Below are 21,118 nucleotides of genomic sequence, written 5' to 3'. Positions count from 1 at the left end.
CACATTCTCAGCGAATTGGCTCCGAGGACAAACTTCATCACCGGCAACACAGATTAACTAAGCACTCACCCTGACAATTTTAAGACTTTATTGGGGATTTCATACAGTCGATCAAAATGAGAGAGGGCAGTATTCGATCTTTAATCACACATCACATTTCGATGACGTGGTAATGGAACTTACACAAAAAGGACGTCAAACAACATCTGACAGCAGACACACGGTCTTCTTAACTCAGACATATTGGGTATATTTCTGCAAAAGTTCAGCATACTTAAGTGCAGTGAAAGCTATATTCAGTCCAGTTCTGCAGCTGTCCTTTGTAGACATGAACGGAAATGACCTCAGTGCAACGATGCCTCATTACGTCCATTGCAGATGTCGCGTTTCCTCAAAATATTTGCTGCTGTAGATGGTTGTATTGCTGTGGATCATGTGGTTTCGATTATTAGGAGACATTTGTTCTACGTCCTATCTCGCACAACAATCCTGTTTGTTCCCCTGATATACATAATAAGTGGTTGCAAGTACTTTTTTGTCTGGTTTAACCCTCTCGGATGCTTTATTGGTGGGGTTTGGCATAGACGACGATGCTGTCACTGCTCTTTGACCCCACCAATATGGTACTACAGGCTTCAAGCAACCAAAAAAAAACGTTGCAAATACTGCAGGCCTGCAGATGCACCGCTCGATTGCTGAAAAAACAAAAAAACAAAGAAACTCGCCGTGTCATCATATGCGAGGAGTCTCTGAGCTCGGCTGCTGGTTGGGAACAATCTGAGTCTGGAAGACAGGCTGGAGAAATAAGCCCAGCGTGCCCACCACACACACGATCACAAAGATCCACAGGAACATCCGATCCACCACCATGGCCACATACTTCCAGTCCTCTATCACCTGTGAATATACAGAAATCAAATTAAACTTACTCAGTGCTCATGTTTTTGCCACAACAAACTTCACACAGGCTTTTATTGAAATAAACCATCAGTATTGCAGGGCAGTGAGATGACCGAATAATCCTGCACTGTTGTGTGTGTGGACGCTGCCATGCCTCTGTGCAGCCACTTGGTGGCAGAGAGTGTGACTGAGTGAATAAAGTAGGAGAGTGATTCCCTTTCTGAATCCTCACATCCAAACAAACCGTCAACCCTGCTGACACATTTTACATACATCAAATCAATATGTCTTGTCGTCCAGCAATTGAATTGGAACATAAAGTGTACTTAATACTAATATCAATATACTGTCATATGTGTTCCATCCATTCTAACCACTAACATAGCTTAAGAGTTAATCTAATTATGAGGGTGCTATAGGCTGACATAGTTGAGTTAAACTACAGACATTTCCATATTGCTGGGACCTACACTGAAATAGCTATTGACCCTGTCACCCTTTTAAAATGTGGATACATACACTCTGATCATCATCATCTCCCATCAAGTGCTCAGCCACAAAGCGCACCCCGTCCACCGCCTCCTGGACATCAGCAGCCCAATCCGAGTTGCTTGTCTGCTGGAGGTCCTGGGTAGAGGTGAAACCACTGGAAATGTAATCAGTGGAGCGCAAGGCCTCCTTCCTGTTGGAGTGGCTGTAGCCCAGCTGAGGAGCTACATTTTTGTGTCCTGGAGTGGAGAAGGCAGACTTGGAAGACAGCAGGGCAGAAGACGACAAGGTGAAACCTGTCTTGGATGCGACTGGGTAACCCAAGCCCAAAATGTCTCTCCTCGCCCTGAAACACCGCTGTCGGCGAAGTCTCTGGCTTGCAGAGTTATTCTGAGGGCGTCTGATGAAGAGCAAGGCAGGCAGTTTGACAAGAAATATCAGCTTGACCCAGGAAGGCATGGTGTGGGTGCTCGGAGAGCGGTGGTGGACGTTGAGCACGCACACACTGGTGATGATGGAGAAGGTCACGAGCACCATGGTGAACATCAGGTACTTGCCGATCAGGGGCACATCCAGAGAGGTGGGAGGAACAATCTTTGAGATTAAAAGCAAGAACACAGTGAGAGCCAAGAGCACGGAGATGCAGAGGGTCATCTTCTCCCCACAGTCTGAAGGTAAGTAGAAGACCAGAATGGCCAGAGAGGTGATCAAAACACAGGGAATGATGAGGTTTATGGTGTAGAAAAGGGGCTTCCTCTTGATGATAAAGTCATAGGTGAGGTCCACATAGGTGGGATCCAGGGGGTCGACGGTCCGTCTGCCTGGCAGCGCCAGGATATCCCACTCCCCGCTGGGAGTGAAATCATCCATACTCGCCACCTCGGACTTCAAGATCAGGTCGATCTCCGTGTGGTCATACGTCCAAGAGCGGAACTTGAGGGTGCAGTTCTGCAGGTCGAAGGGAAAATGCTTGACCTCGATCTTACAGGCGCTTTTGTAGATGGCTGGAGGAAGCCAGTTGATGCTGCCATTGAAAAGGACAATGGCATTGGTGAAGACGGTTACCTCATAGGTACCATCAGCACTATGAGATGAGGGCGAGAGAGAGAGAGAGAGAGAGAGAGAACTTTAGAGACTCTGTGTTATCAACAATCACAGTGAAGTGAAGACAACAGGACAACTATACTCATATTGTCCTCGTGTGTAATGCCTTCTACTTGCTACTGGCCTTTGTCTGTTTCCCACTTGTTTTCTATCTCACCTGTGTTTTATAAGTCGATTAGTCCCATGCGTATCTAGTCTGTGGGCTTTCCCTCTTTCAGTTGTGAGGTTGTCTGTTTGTTCCTCGTCGGAGTTTGTCTTCAGTTTAGTATTTGGAATTTTTCCTTTATTTCCATTGTACTGCCTGAGCATGCTCCCTCAGTTTTTGTTGCCAGTCAATGTTGTTTTTGGAACTAGCTTTTGTTTTTAAAGCTGATCTTCTACTCTTTGAACTTTGAAACCGTGACACAGATTCAATCTCATGAAGAAAACATTAACAGACTATTCTATGTAATTATTACACAATGTAACGTAACACTTTGACATTCAAGTGACGCTTACTTGTTGTACAGGACAATATCTGGGAGCCAGATGTGTCTGGAGGGAATGCGCAGCTTGTCGATACCTTCGTACTTTGCAGGGTCCCATGATAACCTGTAATCCACCCAGTGCTGCAGAGACGGAGACACCTGGCTGTAATGTCCGACTTCCAAACACTTTCTCAATAACAGCTCATTTCTACTTGCATGCTTTATTATCAGTTAAATATGTCTGCAGCAAAATTACAGATGCAGTTAGTTCCACGCTGAGAGAGGAAGAATGGATAATTCAAGTTCAGAGGGAAGGACATTTAACAAGACATACACGAGGCTGACTAAGAATACAGGTGAGCTTCAGCACACTTACCTGAGTGAGCCAGACATTTGTGGTCATGATCTGTTCTCTTTCATTCTGAAAATGCACAAAAGAGGGGGAAATTATTTTCAAAACAGGTTTCATGTACAAATACGATTTAAACTCTGTATCGAAATATAACTGCACAGTAGCTGAACCTGAACACTGTATTATAGGGAAAGATTGCCACCTTTTATGTGGATGTGCAAGTGTAAACAACTTCCTCTGTGCATGCTATAGTGACAGAGAAAGCAGAGTTCTCATCAGGCAGAGGTTGCCTAAAAATGTCTTATTCAGCATTTAATTGTACTTAGCTCCACTCTCTCGCGTCACCTCTGTTTGCAAAAAGGCAAGATGGCGACGGCCAAAAACAAAGATGTCAACGGACGATAAGCAGAACTCAAGGTTTCAAAACGGCAGTCCACAAACCAACGGGTGACATCACAGTGACTACGTTCACTTCTTATATACTGTCTTGTTCTTCCTGCATCCAACGCCCTCATTTAACATGACAGTGGCATAGTTGGAGGCAAATACTACAGGCTAGCTTGGATTTCTCGACTCTGCCTCCGGGTAGCCAGCTACAATAGGCTGCCGGCACAACACCAACCAGTAGTAGTCAGTTGTAGCACTGAAAGTGCATGAAAACAAGTTAGCAAGCGAGCTGAGAAGTCTAAACACTGTAGTTAGTTAAACGTAACTGATAAAGGTCTGGTACAATGGTTACATAGCTACACAGTTGATAATGATTACAATGTCTTTGCCTGGATAATATAATCTGGAGTGTAAATGACATCCAGTTTAAAGTCAGTTGGTGTTAATGAAGGTTTACTTGAGATTACATAGAGCTGTCAAGTATGTAAAAAAAAGGTCTAGAATCATTGCTAGTAAAACATGATCCTATTAGCTAACCAAAGATCATTTTGACTAAATATTTAGCAAACAAAACAACTCTGTGTATGCTGCAGACAGTATTTGAGATGTGATGTGATGAAGGTGCCAAGGAAAACACACACAATGTTGTTGGATACATTTATTGTTGGACTGTGGATGCTGGGAGCCATGTGCACAGCTGGGACACAGTTGTTCCTTTTGTTCTCCCTGGTGAACAAACAAATAGACAAAGGCAGTGAGTGACTGATTGAACTGACCAGATTGTATGAATGTCTAATTAGTTATGTGTCAGAACAATAGAGTGTGTATATATATTGCAAAGCTAAAGATAAAAGTTGTAAATATTGCAACAACTCACCTCTACCTGTTTCCTCTTGCCAGGGTGTTCAGGCAAAATGGTTTCCCGGGCGCTTGAGCACCCATTTATAGTTCTGGGAAGTACCAACCACAGGAAGCCGGTAGGGGGGAAGTCAAGATATGCGTTGCTCTGTTTATTTGGATAAATTGTTGATAATTGACTCTATTTATAGGGATTGTAAATATTTGTAAATTATTATTGATATCTTTGGGTTGGTAAAATCATGTAAATAGTTATTGTACATATGTTGTTGATGTATATATACTTGGTATGTCTGGGCTAATTAGAGTGATATGGTGTGTATAAGGAGCTCATTTTGTTTGTGTAGAGAGACTGGTAGAGACCGGTGGGAACTGGTCGGTGATGGCGAACCTTTGGTGTGGTGTTGGAATGACAAAATAAATGAAGCTTCATCTGAAACCCCTTCTAGACTCCTGATCTGCTTATTTGCCTCCATGGCTGCTGAGGCATGTTAACAATCTGTTACATGAATGTGTCGTCTCAATTAACGATATACCGGCTGACATAATGCGGATGACACATCTGGTTTCATTAAAAAAAACTCATTAAAGATGCTGAGGGCCGAGAGGAGACGGTAGTTTCTGCTGGTATAACAAGGGCACAACAAGGTTTTGCACACAGAATAAATTACGATCTCGACTGGACTGTGTCAGCATCTCAACACACTTGCAACTTCCATTGCAAAGCAAACGTTATCGGAATATAAGGACAGAGTTGTTGTAACTCTAATCTAAGATGTGCCTTCCTGCTTACTGTCATATTTACTCTGGCATCTCGATTCAAGTGAGGTAAAAAAAATAACTGCATTTAAATCCTCCCCTCTTCTCTGATTGCTTGTTAACATGTTTGTTGTTGGTAATGTCATCACACTCCCATGACATACGCGTCCAATAAAGTGATACCAAATGGCAATTATTCCAAGGGTGCAACGCAAACTCATCAACTGAGCCTGTGAGTCTTGCTGCCTCGGTCTGCAGCGGGAAGGAGCCTCCGCTGTAAATCACAGGAGGACCTCTATCACTGTGGCTAAAACAGCTTTATGGCCCCTTTTAATCCAATGTGCTGAAGTTTCAATCTGGACATGACAGAGTCAGATATCACAGCTGACCACATCTATCCTCTACTTCATCCATCCGTTTAGAGCTATGGCCTCGCTGCAGTGGCTGGTGGATAACTAACTGCTTTCTTTCAAGCTTTGCGGCTCTTGCTCTGTCTTTTCCATCATCCTCTTTCTCTCGCTCTGTCTTTATTTTCCTGTCTCCCTCTTTGTCTCCCCAGCACATATTCCCTCCCACATAAGCAAACACACCCACCTCTTCATGGTGGGCAGAAGTATTTGGTGCCTTACCACACTGATGAGCTGAGCCAGAGACACTTGCAGCTTCACTGGGACTCTCTCTGTCCTGTTGAGAGCCGGGCGGATGAGCAGATTGTAGCGATCCTTTCCCAGCAACCAGTTCATGAGACGCTCCTCTGAGTCGGCACAGTGGCTACCTAGTGACACAATTTTGTTCAATTATTTTTATGCACAGGTAGTGCATAGTATACACATCCAAAATATCAAGACAAAAACATTTAGAACATAAGTGTTCCATGGAGAGACAATGTAAAGTCCATGCTGCTTGTTTTCATATTGTCACAAAGGTTGTTGTTTAAAGCCACTACATCCAGCTGTCAAATTGAACTATTGAATTGTTATTTTTTTTAAATATGAGGATGGAGTCGTCTGGAAACAATCAGGAAGGAATTCTTAAATCCAGAAATGGGTTTGCATCTTCGGCTCCCTCGTCTCAAAGTCAATACGTTTTAAAGGGTTATTGGTTCAATGCCTTTGGTTAATACAAGCTTCAAGAGATTTTCATGTTTTGTTCTATGATATAAAACATATCAGTAATACCCCTCTCATGAATTTTGAAGCTTTTACATAAAAAAGGCGGTTGCTGGAAAAATATTTAAAGAATCCCATTCGCTTTTTGGTCGGGGGAACCATTGCAATACTGACTTCCCCCAAAACATACCAGCACTCTAAATGATACTGTTCCAATAACATGGCTGCAGAACCTCAGAGAATCAGCTTGTCCCCTTTCTGAACCTTTGTGATGATGCTATAAGTAAGAACAATGTTGGACTTTCAACTCCAATGCTTCTCTTCTTGCTCAGTATCAAACTGTGTGTGCCATTATCGGCCCACAGGCTCCTGGAGCTTTGCAGGGCGTGGCACACACACAGTCTATCTAGCTAGCCCCACGGGTCAGCACATGACTGTGCCTTGACTGTGCCTTGGCTGCAGTCCCATCCAACACAGTCAGACTTCCACCGCACTGTTTAACAGATGGTGTGTTGTCAAAGCCCTGAGAGACCTGAGTCAAACAAGCTCTGCCTTCCCCAGAGATGAGGGCCACTGGCAAACCACCCGAACCTGTGATGACCTGCCGTGAACTGCCGCTGGTGTGTGTAAGTGTGTGTGTGTGTGTGTAGGTTTTAATGCGTAAAATGAACAGCGCCTCAAGTGTTGTGTTCACATTACGTTGATGGAGAGTGAGGTCAGGCGTGTTAAAACAATGGTCGAGTCAGCTGTTGTGGAGTTGATCACTCTGCACTTTTTTTGAAAAAAAAAATCAACAAAAATGTATTACAGTTAAGAGACCCGAGAGCATAATGAGGCGTGTGAATGGACCAAAACATGGGGCAGAGGTTGAAAAAAACGGATTCATTTTTCTCTCTGACTGCTTTATATTCCGCTGCTTGTCTCTGTGACACACATGAGGATTCATCACTTACATGTCACCATTGAATGACAAACTACTCACACAGAGACAGTTTCATTATGAGGTAGCTGTTGGTCTTCCCAGGTGAACCCACTTTGGTGACATGAAAAGGTGATGTTGAAGAAGTCAAGAAAAGAATGTGAAGTTGCTGAAACAGGTACTTGTATCGGTTCGGGGGGCTGTGTTTCTAACGGTGTGTGCACTTCTCGGGTGTATATGTTGTAGACGCATGTTAGTTGAGACGCACTCTAAAAATCTCAAACTTCCATAGTGCTGATTGCATTTGGTGAATACAGGCCACATTTTACAACAGGCCAGGTCTGATTTATTAAAATGTTCCGAAAGACACGCTGTGTTTGAAGAGGCTGAACTCCTGTCAGTGTTTGACCCATGTGACAGCATGCATGTTGACTGCAATTCATTGCTTTTGTTTCCTTTTTGCTCAGCCTCTGTCAGTTCCTCTACCTACTTAATACCACATCAAACAATGGTCTGCAGCTACTCCTTTCTTACTGGTGCAGCCCACATTATTTCTCCATCTTCCCTCCTGCCCTACCTTACACATAGCATCAACAAGTACACCAATAAGGCTGAAATCAATACATTTTTATGAGGAATCTGTGCAACCGGTGCAGCCCTCCCACTTTCTTTAGTCCTGCTGTAATTTAATAATGTAACACTGTAGAATGATACTGTTATTTTTGCTATTTATTCATGCATGCATTTATAATTTCAATTAAACTATACTTCAAATGTATTTGAATGTGAACATTCAAATACATTTTATTGAGAAAATAAATAAAACAAAGCAAGACATTTGAGGTATCTGCATCTTTGCACCACGGAGCCACTTACTGGAAATGATTCGTAGGTTATGTCACGAAACTTAAAGAAAGAAAAACTTACAGTGAACCAAAGAGAGGAAGTAAGCGAGGATGGAAAGAGTCCGAGTCATTTTTTCGGCACCATCTGATCCGCGGGAGTTGTCGGTGTTGATGCCTCAGAGCTGCGGTGTTCAGCGCTCTTCCTCTCGGACATGCCGGAATCTACGGTTTGAACACTTCAACAGCACGGTGCTCATGCCTAAAAAAAGAAGAAGAGATGATTCGTCAAACAGCGATATCTGTTGCTCCGTCTTTGAGGGTTGCTTTAAAGCAATCCGCCCCATAAAATACACCGAGTCTCCTGTAGGGTCTTTACGCACTGTCAACGCGCAGCAGCCTCGTGCTGGAGCGCTGCTCTCTCCGTCCCCAGCAAGTCCTGCAGGTCTCGTCCCGGTCTGTGATCGGCTGGACGTTTACACCAGCAGCTGTTTTAGGTGGGATAGTTCACTGACCGTGATCTCTGTATTTTGCTAATTGAAAGGGAAAAGGGGGGGGGGGGGGGGGGTTGTGAATTTCTAAAGGTTTGAGCTTGGATATGGTGAGAACACGACTGAACTCTTGGTTAGTAATACTATGCAGTCAGTGCACTTAATATGTAATTATCTGACCTAGCTTGCCCCCACACACTAATAACTGATTGAAATCAGCAACTTCCTACACTACAGAAAATACACAGAATTAAAACATGTAGACCTGCATACCCCCCCAAGCACGTATTATGAAAGACCACGTCTGAGGATTTTCTACAGACTTAAAGTATAAGTTTTATACGATTCCATGTAATTGTCTTGAACCCAGCATATAGTCACATGTCAGCATGAGGCTCCTGTCATGGCCTGTTTAGTAAAACACGACCCTCAGTGAGAAACCCATCCGGGCCTAATTCTCTTCCCATCAACAAACATTAGTTGACGATCCAGAAGTCTTGCCGTCATTTGCTGACTCCACACTGCTTTGCCGATGGTCAGGAGAGGACAATAAATTATTCTCTGGTCCTGGATTTGAGATTTAGTGAGGTGAGGGCCAGTCAAACCAGGAGCAGTGCAATCTTAGCGAGGCAGATTTACAGTGGCCACGCAGTTTAAAGCCCCATTATAATGGCCAGTAAAGGAATTGTATCTGGCATGAAGAGCGACCCCAAGGACTCGCCTGGAGTTGTAAATTGTAACTCCGAAGGCTTCTATTCTGGATTATTGAGAGCAGATCAATGCATGGGGCTGATTAGGTTTTGAGTCTCACGTGTTTTTATTAGGTTGAAGGGGACAGGTCCATGGACTGCAGTTTGTCCAATTGCCCAAAATGTTATTGATACAGAAAACAAATGTTTTCATTAATATAATTCAAAGCAACATTGTATTTTTAATCCAGATGCAGACAGAAACAATTGAATCTAAAGAGTAGACTAAAATATTGTTTTTTGCTTTCTTCCTTCTATTTATTGCAAACTGAAACTATATATATATATATTACAGTACTGCAGACTATTTCACAAAGTATATGAAAGTGTTTTATATTTCTGAATGTTTTCTTCCGTACCTTACTTTTATTCTTCCTTGTATCATGACCACTTGCAGAGACTTCAAACTTGTTTGAGTAGATGATGCATCACAGTGCACATCATGTGCTTATTTAGTTTTACTTTTCGTTATTATTTCGTGACATACAGCGAAGATTTTTCAAGTGAGTCTGAACTAACTGAATTGCGACGGCGTGACAGACATGACTTTCGCTCTGATAGAGTAACTGGCTCAAGCAAGTTTCAAGTGTCTGCAAGTTTACATTCAACTAGAGAAATTAATAGCAAAGTCTGATCGGAAGCTAGAAAAAACATGTTTCAATGGAACTTTCATCCTACAAGCAAGTTTGACCTTCTCCCACAGAATGATGTATGTGCAGTTTTCAGATTAATCTGCTGACAGGGCAAAGTTTAAGATGTTTATGTACGAGATGATTGACATCACAACTGGTTCGGTAGCATCGACACATACACTGAGAATTTAACACGGAAATTGAACTTTTGTTTAAACTTTAAACTTTGACGTACCTAATTGGTGGATCTCCCTGTATACAGAATTAGTGAAAGAAGTGTCTGTCATTAGTATGGCAGAAACTAAAAAAAGAATTCCCTGGTTGAAAAATCTCTTTTCTGACACTCTTCACCAGAACAATAAAAACAAGTAAAGCAGTAAGATCAAATTCAGCTATATATTTTATGTTCAGCAACGTGACAAGCAGCCAATAAGTTCAAGGGTCACAGCATATGTCATTTGAAGGGTTTGCTGTCTGGAAGTCTGGGCTGGTGTTCTCACAGAGACCCTGCTATTTGGTTCTGGTGGAGTGTTATCAGCTTATACAGCCTTTTGCTCACATCTCTAACTCATCTTAATGAAGTTCACTCTTGCAGGAAGTCTGTGTGGATTCTCGGTGGATGCAATAAAAACAGGAAACAGTTCTAAAAAGGATTGATGATCCAAAGATATCTGGCAGACTGACAACCAAGTCTTGAATAGTTTGATGGGAAAAAAGAAAGCTATGAACAGCATTTAACGGCTCAATGGTTAACCATTGATGATTCAAATCGTTTCAGAGTGTCATTACCAGTAGCCTGGTGTGGTGTCACATCAGACTGGGGCTGCAAATCACCATGGAAAGAGAGCCCCTTACAGTGTGTAGTGCTTGTTTGACTTCTGTCTGTCTCTGCAGTTTGCAGGGTGGTGTAAAGTATATGTGAGCATGCTGCAGGAGCCACATAACAGTTTGACAGTGGACATGTTGCCATGTGGACAGACAGTTAGTGTCTGTGCGTTATAGATTTCCCTGTGTTGTTGCAGTACCATGTTGCACCACTGCAATCCCACCCTGAGGGATATATATCAAGCAGGCAGCTCATTACCTGGAGTGCTTGGCTCTTGTACCAGCGAGTTGCAGCCTAACGTGAAGATATCGATTGCCCACCATCCATTGCCTGCTGGGGAACAACCCATCTCATTGGTTCATGCAATGTGTTTCAGTACTATGGGGACAATTTCAGGATACAACTGAGATTTATTTTATGTATGTGTGTTTGTTTGTGCATGTGTGTGCATGCATGTAGCAAAATTCATAGACCACTCAAACTGTTGTCACGGCGTAAGTGCAAGGTAAAGCACTTGTACTTTACTTGAGTGTTGCCATTTAGTGGTTCTTTATACCTAATACAGTACTCCACCACATTTTACAAGGAAATATTGTATTTTACACCCCACTGCATTTTTGACGGGTAAAATTCGAATAAACTTTGGATTTAAATACAAAAAACAATTGTGATGATCTCTGTGAGTAATTATAATAAGCGAGCTTGATATTTAATATTATAACACTTGTAGTTGCTATTTTTACTTTCAGACATTGAATACAATTTTTTATGCTAATACCTTACTTTTACATAGAGGTATTGGTTATTTCTGAATGAATGAATCTTCCACAGCTGGTCAGAAATAAGCAAAGAGTGCTCAAGAAAGATCCAAATGTTGTGGTCGGAGATTTAACAATTACATAGTTGTATAAACTATAAAACGTATGTACTGTGCTGATATAATATGAAAGCGCTCTGATTGTTTGAGGCCTGTCACTGGAACTGCTCAACAGTAGCCACTGGCAGTCATCCAATGTTACGCACTTCCACTTGGCCTGAACTACTAAAACACCATCCACAAACTCTGCAGAAAAGAATCATACACTGACCACAAAAATAATTACTTATCGTTCATTGATTCATATTCCTGCAAGCAAACCATTTTCGTGGTCAGTTTTTTTAAAAGGCAGTGTGGTAAGGACTTCAAAAAGGACGGAAACTTTGCTACATATGTATTCAATAAATCCACACTACATTTGCAATTTTTCTGGGGGATTTTTTGAGGAGCATTTTTGCACACTTGTTTTTTTCCTTTAAAAAAAAGTAGCAGTAACAGAAATTGGAGGAGAGAGCAAAAGAAAATATTAATTAGCCAGAAGGAGGTTTCATCTCAACAGCTCATATCTGTTGCGGCAGACTGAGCGGTCACTAATGAATAGTCTCTGGAGAAGACAGATTAGCCTGTTTATTAATGTATTCAGCTTCTCAGTGATAGACAGGATGGTGAAAGTGCCCCAGAGTGTTGTGTCCAATATGTCATACAGCAAGAGTGAGGAAGATAAATGGTCTTCTGTGACACCTGCAGATAGAGCAGGACCGACTGATTGTACTCTGCAGTGCCATACAGCTCAGGATGGGGCATTAAACCTCTACTGTCTTGAGAAACAACATCACAAATCTTGAAGGGCTTCATTGGTTTGGGCAATCCCTGATCTCCTCTCCCCCCTAAAAAACAGAAGTCTGATTTAGAGGTGGCCTTCTCCTAATGTCCACAGTCAAGGGCCTTGGTCATTTTAGCCTTCAAAGCCTTCACCGAAATGGATTGAATGTTGAAAGGCTGGTTTTGCAAATGGTACGTCGTCGCAGATTAGAAACTGAGAGTCTGACAGACCAGAAACTAGAATAAAGAGCTCTCATACTGCTGGTGTTTAACTGAAAGAAATTGCAGCTTTTTAAATAGTGCTCTGGAGACGGAATACTTAAAAAATGATTGAGAAAGAAGAAATAGCGACGGGGTCATGAATCTCAATGTACACACAAAAATCAGTGTATATGTTTCAGAGTGTGTGCACATACTTGAGTTCTTGAGTTGCATAGGTCCGTGTATATGTGACCGTATTTCTGCTTTTGTGTAATTTAAATGACAAAACACCTCAACGGTCCATCTGTGTTAGCAGACCTGTAAAATTGATCTCATTTGTCACCATGAGGTTTTTTATCGAGTTACGCAAAATAAATGACAAAAGTAATAAAAATCGTCACTCCAAATTCGTAGAGGTACTTTATCAGAATCTGAATCTGAATCAGAATCTGAATCAGAACCGTTTATTGCCATGGTATGTTGAACATACAATGAATTTGACATGACGGGAGGTGCATAACATTTAACAACAATCAACAACAGTCAACAGTGCAAATGACGACTGTAAATACAACCAATATCCGTGAACAGTAAAAATGTAATACTCCACCACCAAGATAAATAATATGACTTACAGTATATATAACATAATAACAATAAGTGGAAGTTATCATATAGCTCTTTGGCATTTTGTTTTGTCATACAAAATGCATTACACAGTTTTCCAAAAGTACATACAATTACAGTATTGCATAGCACACAATCATGTTGTTTTTAAAAATAAAAATGACTGACATTGATATTATTGCAGCATGAAAAAAAATCCTCCAAACACATTTTTGTTGAACAGGAAGAACTGGAGACGTTGGTCCTGGCTGGACATAATTATGATGGAGTGGGACTGTCTGAGCTGTGCAGATTCAATCAATGCCTATCAACAGTGCACTGGAAATGACCCACCTGGGCCTGACCAGGAGTGTGAGATTGGTAATACACCATATGAGAGTGGTCCCAGAGGGAGGATGCATCTTTAGGAGCACACAATTTAATCCACTGTCGGACGGGGTGGGAAACTCATTGTACTTGATACTTACAGGTGGAAAGATGCACTAGTTTTTGACAAAAATCTTATTACAAAATTGCACTTTCATGTATGAATTTCATGTGAGTTTGAATTTTCTTAACTTAGATTCATGTGAATCCATTGTGACTACATTAAAACATCCCAGTCACTGAAACAGACGCGGAGTACCTAGAAACTTCATTATAAAATGAAGAGTTGCGTGATTGATGTTACTGACCTGTATGTGACTGGAGCTTTCATGACGCAACTATATCCTTTTAGCCGTTGCTCAGTTGATATCTTGGGTTAACGACATCTGTACATTTGGCCAGGATTGTTATGTCCCTCTGATTCAATTCAGTGTGTGTGCTACCATCAAACCAACTCTCCAGGGAAAAGCATGGAGAGGACAAAGCCCGTCTGTCATCCACGGTGCCCAAGAGACCCTCATCATCGCAGAGAGCTCATCCTGGGGGGCTGGGTTCAGATGGCGAAGTGACTGATTGCTGTGTGTCTGTCTGGACTGGCTGCTAATGATGCAGGGCAGAGATAATCAGCTCACCACAGGCATCGTGGCTGGTAGTTGCTCCAAAATAAGTGAAACAGATTGGATGGGAAGCTGCATTTCCCACATGGAAATCTAACCATCCATCAATTAGTTGTAAGCCAATGCACTGAGGCCGAAAGGGATAGTTTGTTATTGGTGAAGGTATACCCAAATAGACGCTATCCATCCCGTGGCTGTCTTGCATATTCCGCAAGATACTGTGATCTTGACTTGTGAGATAATTCTTCTGGCAAAGAATGAGATGAGAAAATTGATTCTGTTAAATGAAGCTACAACCAGCAGTCACTCAGCACAACAACTGGAAACAGCTGCAGCCTGACTTTGTCAAATGGTAACAAAATAAGTCTCAGAGCAAATCTAAAGCTCACTAAATACTATTTGGCGTTGTGTAGTTAGCAGGCAACCAGCAGAGGGTTCATAACGCCCCATAAAATGCTGAATTGTTGTTTTTATACTTGTTAGCTGGGTGTTTCCCCCTGGTCCAGACTTTGTGCTAAGCTAACAAGCTAGCTGTAGCTTCATATTTATATGTACTTTTTAACTTCTGGTGTCTCCACAGTGTGTATTTTTTTCAAAATAGGCGAATGCGTATACAGTTCTGCAATGACATACAGACATCTCATGTAATATGAGGTTAATTTATTTCTTCAATATTGCATTTTACTGCTTCCATTCCCTTTTGTTTGTCTAATCTGAAGACATTTCTTTGCTATAAAATGCGACGGATGACTTTTCATCCGCAGTTTAACTGTCACGTTATGTGATGGTATGAATGAAAGAGCGTTTTGTTGGCATTAAACCAGTGAGGGAGGTTAAGGCGACGTCCTTGGCTTGATGTATGTTGAAATCCCAGCACTGCATAGCTTAGTCTGGACTGCTAATCGTAAAATGAATTACGTCCCTGTTCATTTACAACATGGTAGTTGATGTGGAAGGCGTCCAAAGGACTGGCTAAAAAGAACCTTTTCAGAAGCTACAACAAAAGTAAAAATCTTAAATCTGCTCTGCTCTACTTTAGCGAGAAATTTGACCCTGTCAGAAATGTGTGTCTTGTCAGGTGTGACTACATCTAATCTCTCTGGCTGTTGCCCTGGTGAGGACTACAGAGAGGTTACAGACTGGTCCACAGGTAGAGGTAAATTGGATGTGTCACAGTTCGCAAGATTCCAGATGGCATATTGCTCCCCTTGAGACCCTCTCCTTCTTCAAGTCTCCACTGTGATCGGAATCATTGGTGGAGGCTGCTATCTGCCACACACAGCTTCTCAGCACAACCACCATATGTCTCCCCCCACCTTTTCTCACTGTGTGATATCCCTCCCTATGCTCCACACCGGCCCATACTCACAGAACAGGAAGGCAGACAGTTAGACGGGTGGAGGAAAATCTTAGAAACTATCCAGATTGCCTCGCTCCTCAGCCACAATTCTCCTGGATTAGTTGGGTTGGTTAGCTAACATTAGCTCAGTCACAAAGCAAACTGTTATACATTTGTTGAAAAAGTCTCTTTCGGGGAGTTTTTATATAATCCTAGCAGTTACAATGATTCTAACTAATCCCCCCACAACACATCCATGACATTCGATCATATTAACAGCAGTAAACAAAACTAAAAGTGTAGAAACTACGATAAAGAGCAGGTTGGGGTGGTGGAAGGAGTACACGTTTACACATTCTTCAACAAATTCACGAATCAGGATATACATGTGAAGTTTTAAGATACAGTTTCACAGCTCTCTGTGCAAATTTGTAAAGAATATTGGCAAAATTATACAACATGGATGTACGTGACAGAAATAGTTCTGTGAAGAATGAAAAGAAAGCTTGAGAGAGAAATTCAAACCTGCCCAGTGTACTTTCAGATTCCTGGCCAATCACAGCGTGAAGTTGGCAAATTGGCAGATCATCTTTTTTGGAAAGTTATAAAAATCAGGAGGATTGAAACATCATCAGACAATCAGACACACACTTTCTTTCTGGCTTAGTTTCATAATGTCAAAAGGTTCAGTGGACATATTATTCACAGTGTTTTGATTTAGAGAAGCAAATTCTTTTTTCAAAGTTTGATCTCCGATTCGACTTTTGGTGGCTGAGCTAGTTGATACAGTAAGCGTATGCTTAACTGTCAACAGCTCAATCATGACTCTTGCCAGGACTGAGTTAAGTGCTACGCTCTGCCTGCATGTGCCTTCCATTTCAGGCCCGTTGCCCAGGGCCAGGAAGGGTATGATTTAGATGATATTTGTCCTCTTAGCTAATTGATTTAAGCTGGGCCTCCTTCCCCAATTGTCAGCCTTGCAGGGTCTCCCACTGGTCCTGTAAACTGTATTAGCATTAGGATGGATAGATTGGCAACGGTGCACTCATTTACGAGACCCCTTCCACCGGCCCATTTGCCCTCTTGCCAGAGCAGCAGTGCCCCAGAAAGTAATAAGACTTTGGCTTGAATGTGATTAGGCAGCAGTTTACTTGGTTAGACCATATGAGGAACAACAGATCCCACTGAACAGCGATGCTCCACAGATAACCCTTATCCAATTAGATTGGCACAACACAGACCATTTATCCATTACCCTGTAAAACTGAAAAATAGATGACTCTACAAAATATAAAGACTGCCATCAAATATTTGTTCTTTGCATCCTCTCGGGCACAATAAAGTCCTTCTTTAACCCGCCTCTTTCAACACTTTTACTTTATATATCAGTGTGTGTAATGGCTTCAATCTGGATGAATGCTTGGCATTTCATGATAGAGATAGGAAGGCATGAGCACTTGACTATCCTGATCTAAAGCTATAAAACCAGCACACAGCATCATTGATGAGATGTGTTACATTATTAAAGTTGATAGTGTTGTAGATGTTGTTTCTCTCGTTGTTCCTGCACTTATTGCCTCCACACTGACTATGATGGAAGCTTGATAATGATCATCAAAAGCTTATCGGTGTGAAGCATCTGTTACATTTTCATTTAATACGATTTTGAATACAAAGTGTCACGCCTGCAGACTTCTCCTTCAAAACTGACTCCATCTATGGCTTCAACCTTTTTACTGATGAAGTGAAAAGACTGTTAAGACACTTCTGGCGGTGCCACCGCAGTTCAAGGTGACATTTGCTCTTTATTCAGTACTGTTTGAGAGTAATGGCCCTCTGTGGGCTCATTGGAGAAACACTTAAGTCGACTAAGACCCATGTAATTGACAAGTGCCTTTTTAATGTAATTGTTGGAATGCTGTTAAGCATTCCAACTATTGTTCTTCGAATCTTTATTCAACTTCTATTTCTTCCATCCCACCTCTTCTTCTCCTTCATATTTTAAGCTACAGAAACCGTTCAACTATTAAAATGTTCAGCTCTTTCACCAGAGGTCTGCTATGACTTTTCATATTTCTAACCTTTAAACTTTTTGAATTATTAAGCTTTTTATTTTCAATGGGATCTCTGTGGAGAATATTTTCAAATCCTGTTATACTTCTTCAACTTCCAAATCCTTCTTCTTCCTCATACTTTCAGCTACAGACACCATAGTTAGACATTTCAACGAGAAGGTTTTTCAGCAGTGCAGTTTAAATGCTTTTGGGCTTCAACATTTTTCAGACAGTCTCCCATTTCTTAATTTTCAGCAATTTGTTCACAATTAATTTCAGCTTTCAGCATTCCAAAGCATTTTCAGCAGGAAATGCATTTTCTAGTTATGTTTTGGAAGACACTGGTGTAAAAAGGGTAACCACTTTTCTTTCTTTCTTTCCATCCTGGAGCCACATATATATGGCTGTGCAGAGTGGCAGGAAACAACATTACCTTTGTTAACAAGGGCATGAAATCTCTCTCTCTCTCTCTCTCTCTCTCTCTCTCTCTCTCTCTCTCTCTCTCTCTCTCTCTCTCTCTCTCTCTCTCTCTCTGTGGCTCTGGATCTTAAACCTTTTGGCCAAACATGATATTCTATAGTTCAGCTTTACCCACGTTGCTTGCTGTCTAATCAGCATTTCACTTAATTTTCTAGCCAGTGATCTGGATGCATTGCTCTTGTCGGGTCCAGAGATGGTCCTCTGGGGGACAGTTTACCAAGATGCTTGTCAGTATCAAGCATCAAGTATCAAGGGGACGCGTCCCATTAGACATTGGGAAAAGGCCTGGAGGGCCGTGCTACTCGCTGGCCCGATCACTCCTGCCATAAAGAGTGTAGACTGAGAAGACTGCCACTGATGCTATTGGACTTTGCTCAATACTGTTTGTTAAGTCAGCTGTCCTGTTATACTCTATCTTGATTTTTTGAGACATAAATATTGTAAAACCAACCATCTCTGTCAGTTATGTGAATGATGCTACTTTCACTATGAGGACCCTGTGTCCTGGACGTGAACCGTTGTCTCAGTCTCCGCTCGTTTACTTGTACTGCACCCCAGGAGAAAATTGAATATCGCTCCTCCTTGGTGAGATTGGTGCAGTCTCCTGCAGACAAACTGCCCTGCTAAATGTGGTGAATCAGCAGTAGAGGCGGTTGAGGAATGGCTTCAGCTATCCAAAGTTAAACATATAAACACCTGCAAATCCCTATAAGACATTGGTTAAGCAGCTAAGTGCTGTATTTTAACACTTCTCCAATACTGTTGATAAAGACTAATGAGCTGAACTTGTCGACACAATGCACAATGCACTCTTCTGTGAAGCAAAGCTTAAGAGGGATCAGATGGTGCAGTTTCACTTCTGCTTTACTGTTAATTCAAGGGGATGATTGAAATAAAACATGCTCGCAGTTGTGAATTTCCATCTTATAATGAGGTTTGAGTTCAAGTTGAAAAAGAAGGCATGTGGAGCCTTCATGCTGCCCAGTTCCTCAGCTCTGGTGTTCATAAAGAAATAATAAAGGCTGTAAATGGTGGGAGATGATTTGCTCGCGCTGTCCGTGATGAAATGAGGAGACAAGGCAGGGTTTTAATTAAGTTTTCATCTAGTGCAGATGGAGGACAGAAGAGCAGGATAAATCACAAAGGACAACAGCAATCTGCCTCTTTATTAGTGCGTTCACAGGCACGCTGTGACACACTGCCTGTCAGCTGCTCAATCATAAAACAGGGCTGAAAAGACAACCTGGAGTCAACCAAAGACATTTGTTTTGTTGTGTTCTGACCCTTGACAGGCTTGGCACTGGCCTTTGTGACATCTCTGAAGATATGCTCTGCCAAGAATGTTCTTTATACACTCCGCATAAAATATATGAAACATAAGCACTGAGGTCTACAATCCATTTCTCAATTGTCTGTCTCCGCCCCTTCATTTGCATATCATGAGTGAAATGGATGTAACACTGTGGGTGCAGTCAATATTCAACAACAATTATGACAATGTTTTCCAATGCAAACAAACATATGCATTGTGTATTTTGTAAAAAAAGATTTAAGAGGACATATTCTGGTATAATAAATACATCTAATAATGCGAACTCAACCTCTCAGTGGCTGTGAATTGTGGGAAAATGCAACATGTTTAGTGGAGTGGCTTAATTGCTTTTGTCAGTATGTTAAACGACTGCTATATCTTCCATAATATGGCATCCTAACAGCAGACACATGAAGATGCAAGTCCCGCAAGGCAGAGGAATTACACCCCAAGAAGAATAATGTAATACTAATTGATTTAACCTGCAAGTGAAAAGTCAACTTGGCTAAAACACGTCAGCAGCATTTACTGTAAATGATGTGAGGTTGCAAGGTGGAAGTGCTGTAAATGACTGATAGTTAACAGAGACAGTCTGGTATTGGATTTCTTTTTTTTTTAATCAATAAGTGATCTATCTTACTAAGCATATTACTTTCAGACCTTGTAATGTATTTTGTTGCTCACAACTGATATGTTTTTCCTTATTTCTGCAGCCCATTGAACCGGCCAATCTTCATATTTGGAAGTAGGCTGTACTATTATAATTGTAACAGTGAATTAACCCTTCTTAATTACTGAAACATTTGTAACCAACTTTAAATGAATGACCATAGGCTTTTATGACCATAGGCTGGCCAATACACAGATTTCTGAATTGTATTATTCACTGCACGGACACACGAGACCAGAAGTGCACATAAAGAAGCAGCCGCTATATATTTCTCACTCACGCACTCATTTATACAGATGCATACATAACAAAAGAAAGAAAGAAAACATGGCCACAATGTGCGTTTGCCACATTTAGCCTTGTTGATTCAACACCACCACCATATGCTGCTTCCGCTGACCCCTCCCCCCCGCCAAAAAAATGTAATTACAGTGCTTTCGAGAGTGGAACCTTGACCTTTCAAGAGGAACAATTGCATTAACAAAGTCCCTGACCTACTGCACACCCAGTGAGTTCAGGTAGATTGTTAGAGTTTATTGCACATAGTTGCCATATTCTACACAGTCAATTGAAGAATTTGCTTTTCTCTGCTCAATCCCCTGAATGTCAGCAGTTTGACAGGTCTGAGGGATAGCATGTGACTAAATTAGATACTAAACACTGAATTTACCAGTAATGTCATGTGAGTTGCCTTGTTTGCTGCTGTCCTTTGTGATTTATCCTGCTCTTCTGTCCTCCATCTGCACTAGATGAAAACTTAATTAAAACCCTGCCTTGTCTCCTCCCACCGAGTTTTTGGCCCTCCACTGTGGGGGAGGGCCAAAAAAAAAAGATTTACCCTGTTGAAAAGTTATAATTCATGATAGCATAAGTAGAGGCGACAGCACAGCACTGTTCTGGGCCAGTCAGCTCCTCCCAAATCTTTCCTG

At 41.6% G+C, this 21,118-nt stretch overlaps 1 protein-coding gene across 1 annotated transcript; it reads right to left on the bottom strand.

Moving 5' to 3' along the window:
- Positions 1 to 678: 678 nt before the first annotated feature.
- Positions 679 to 8,403, bottom strand: chrnb4 (cholinergic receptor, nicotinic, beta 4 (neuronal); the record flags this gene model as incomplete). The annotated part of the gene is given in 7 exon segments (XM_079284860.1): positions 679 to 897; positions 1,420 to 2,473; positions 2,992 to 3,101; positions 3,337 to 3,381; positions 5,946 to 6,091; positions 8,272 to 8,343; positions 8,346 to 8,403. Coding segments are annotated over 7 exon segments (1,650 nt in total). The 3' UTR covers positions 679 to 732.
- Positions 8,404 to 21,118: the final 12,715 nt, after the last annotated feature.

The sequence above is a fragment of the Melanostigma gelatinosum genome, assembly GCF_949748355.1.
Source record: "Melanostigma gelatinosum genome assembly, chromosome: 2".
Lineage (NCBI taxonomy): Eukaryota > Metazoa > Chordata > Actinopteri > Perciformes > Zoarcidae > Melanostigma > Melanostigma gelatinosum.
Note: the sequence above shows the minus strand (reverse complement) of the source record. Positions and strands in the feature narration are given on the sequence as shown.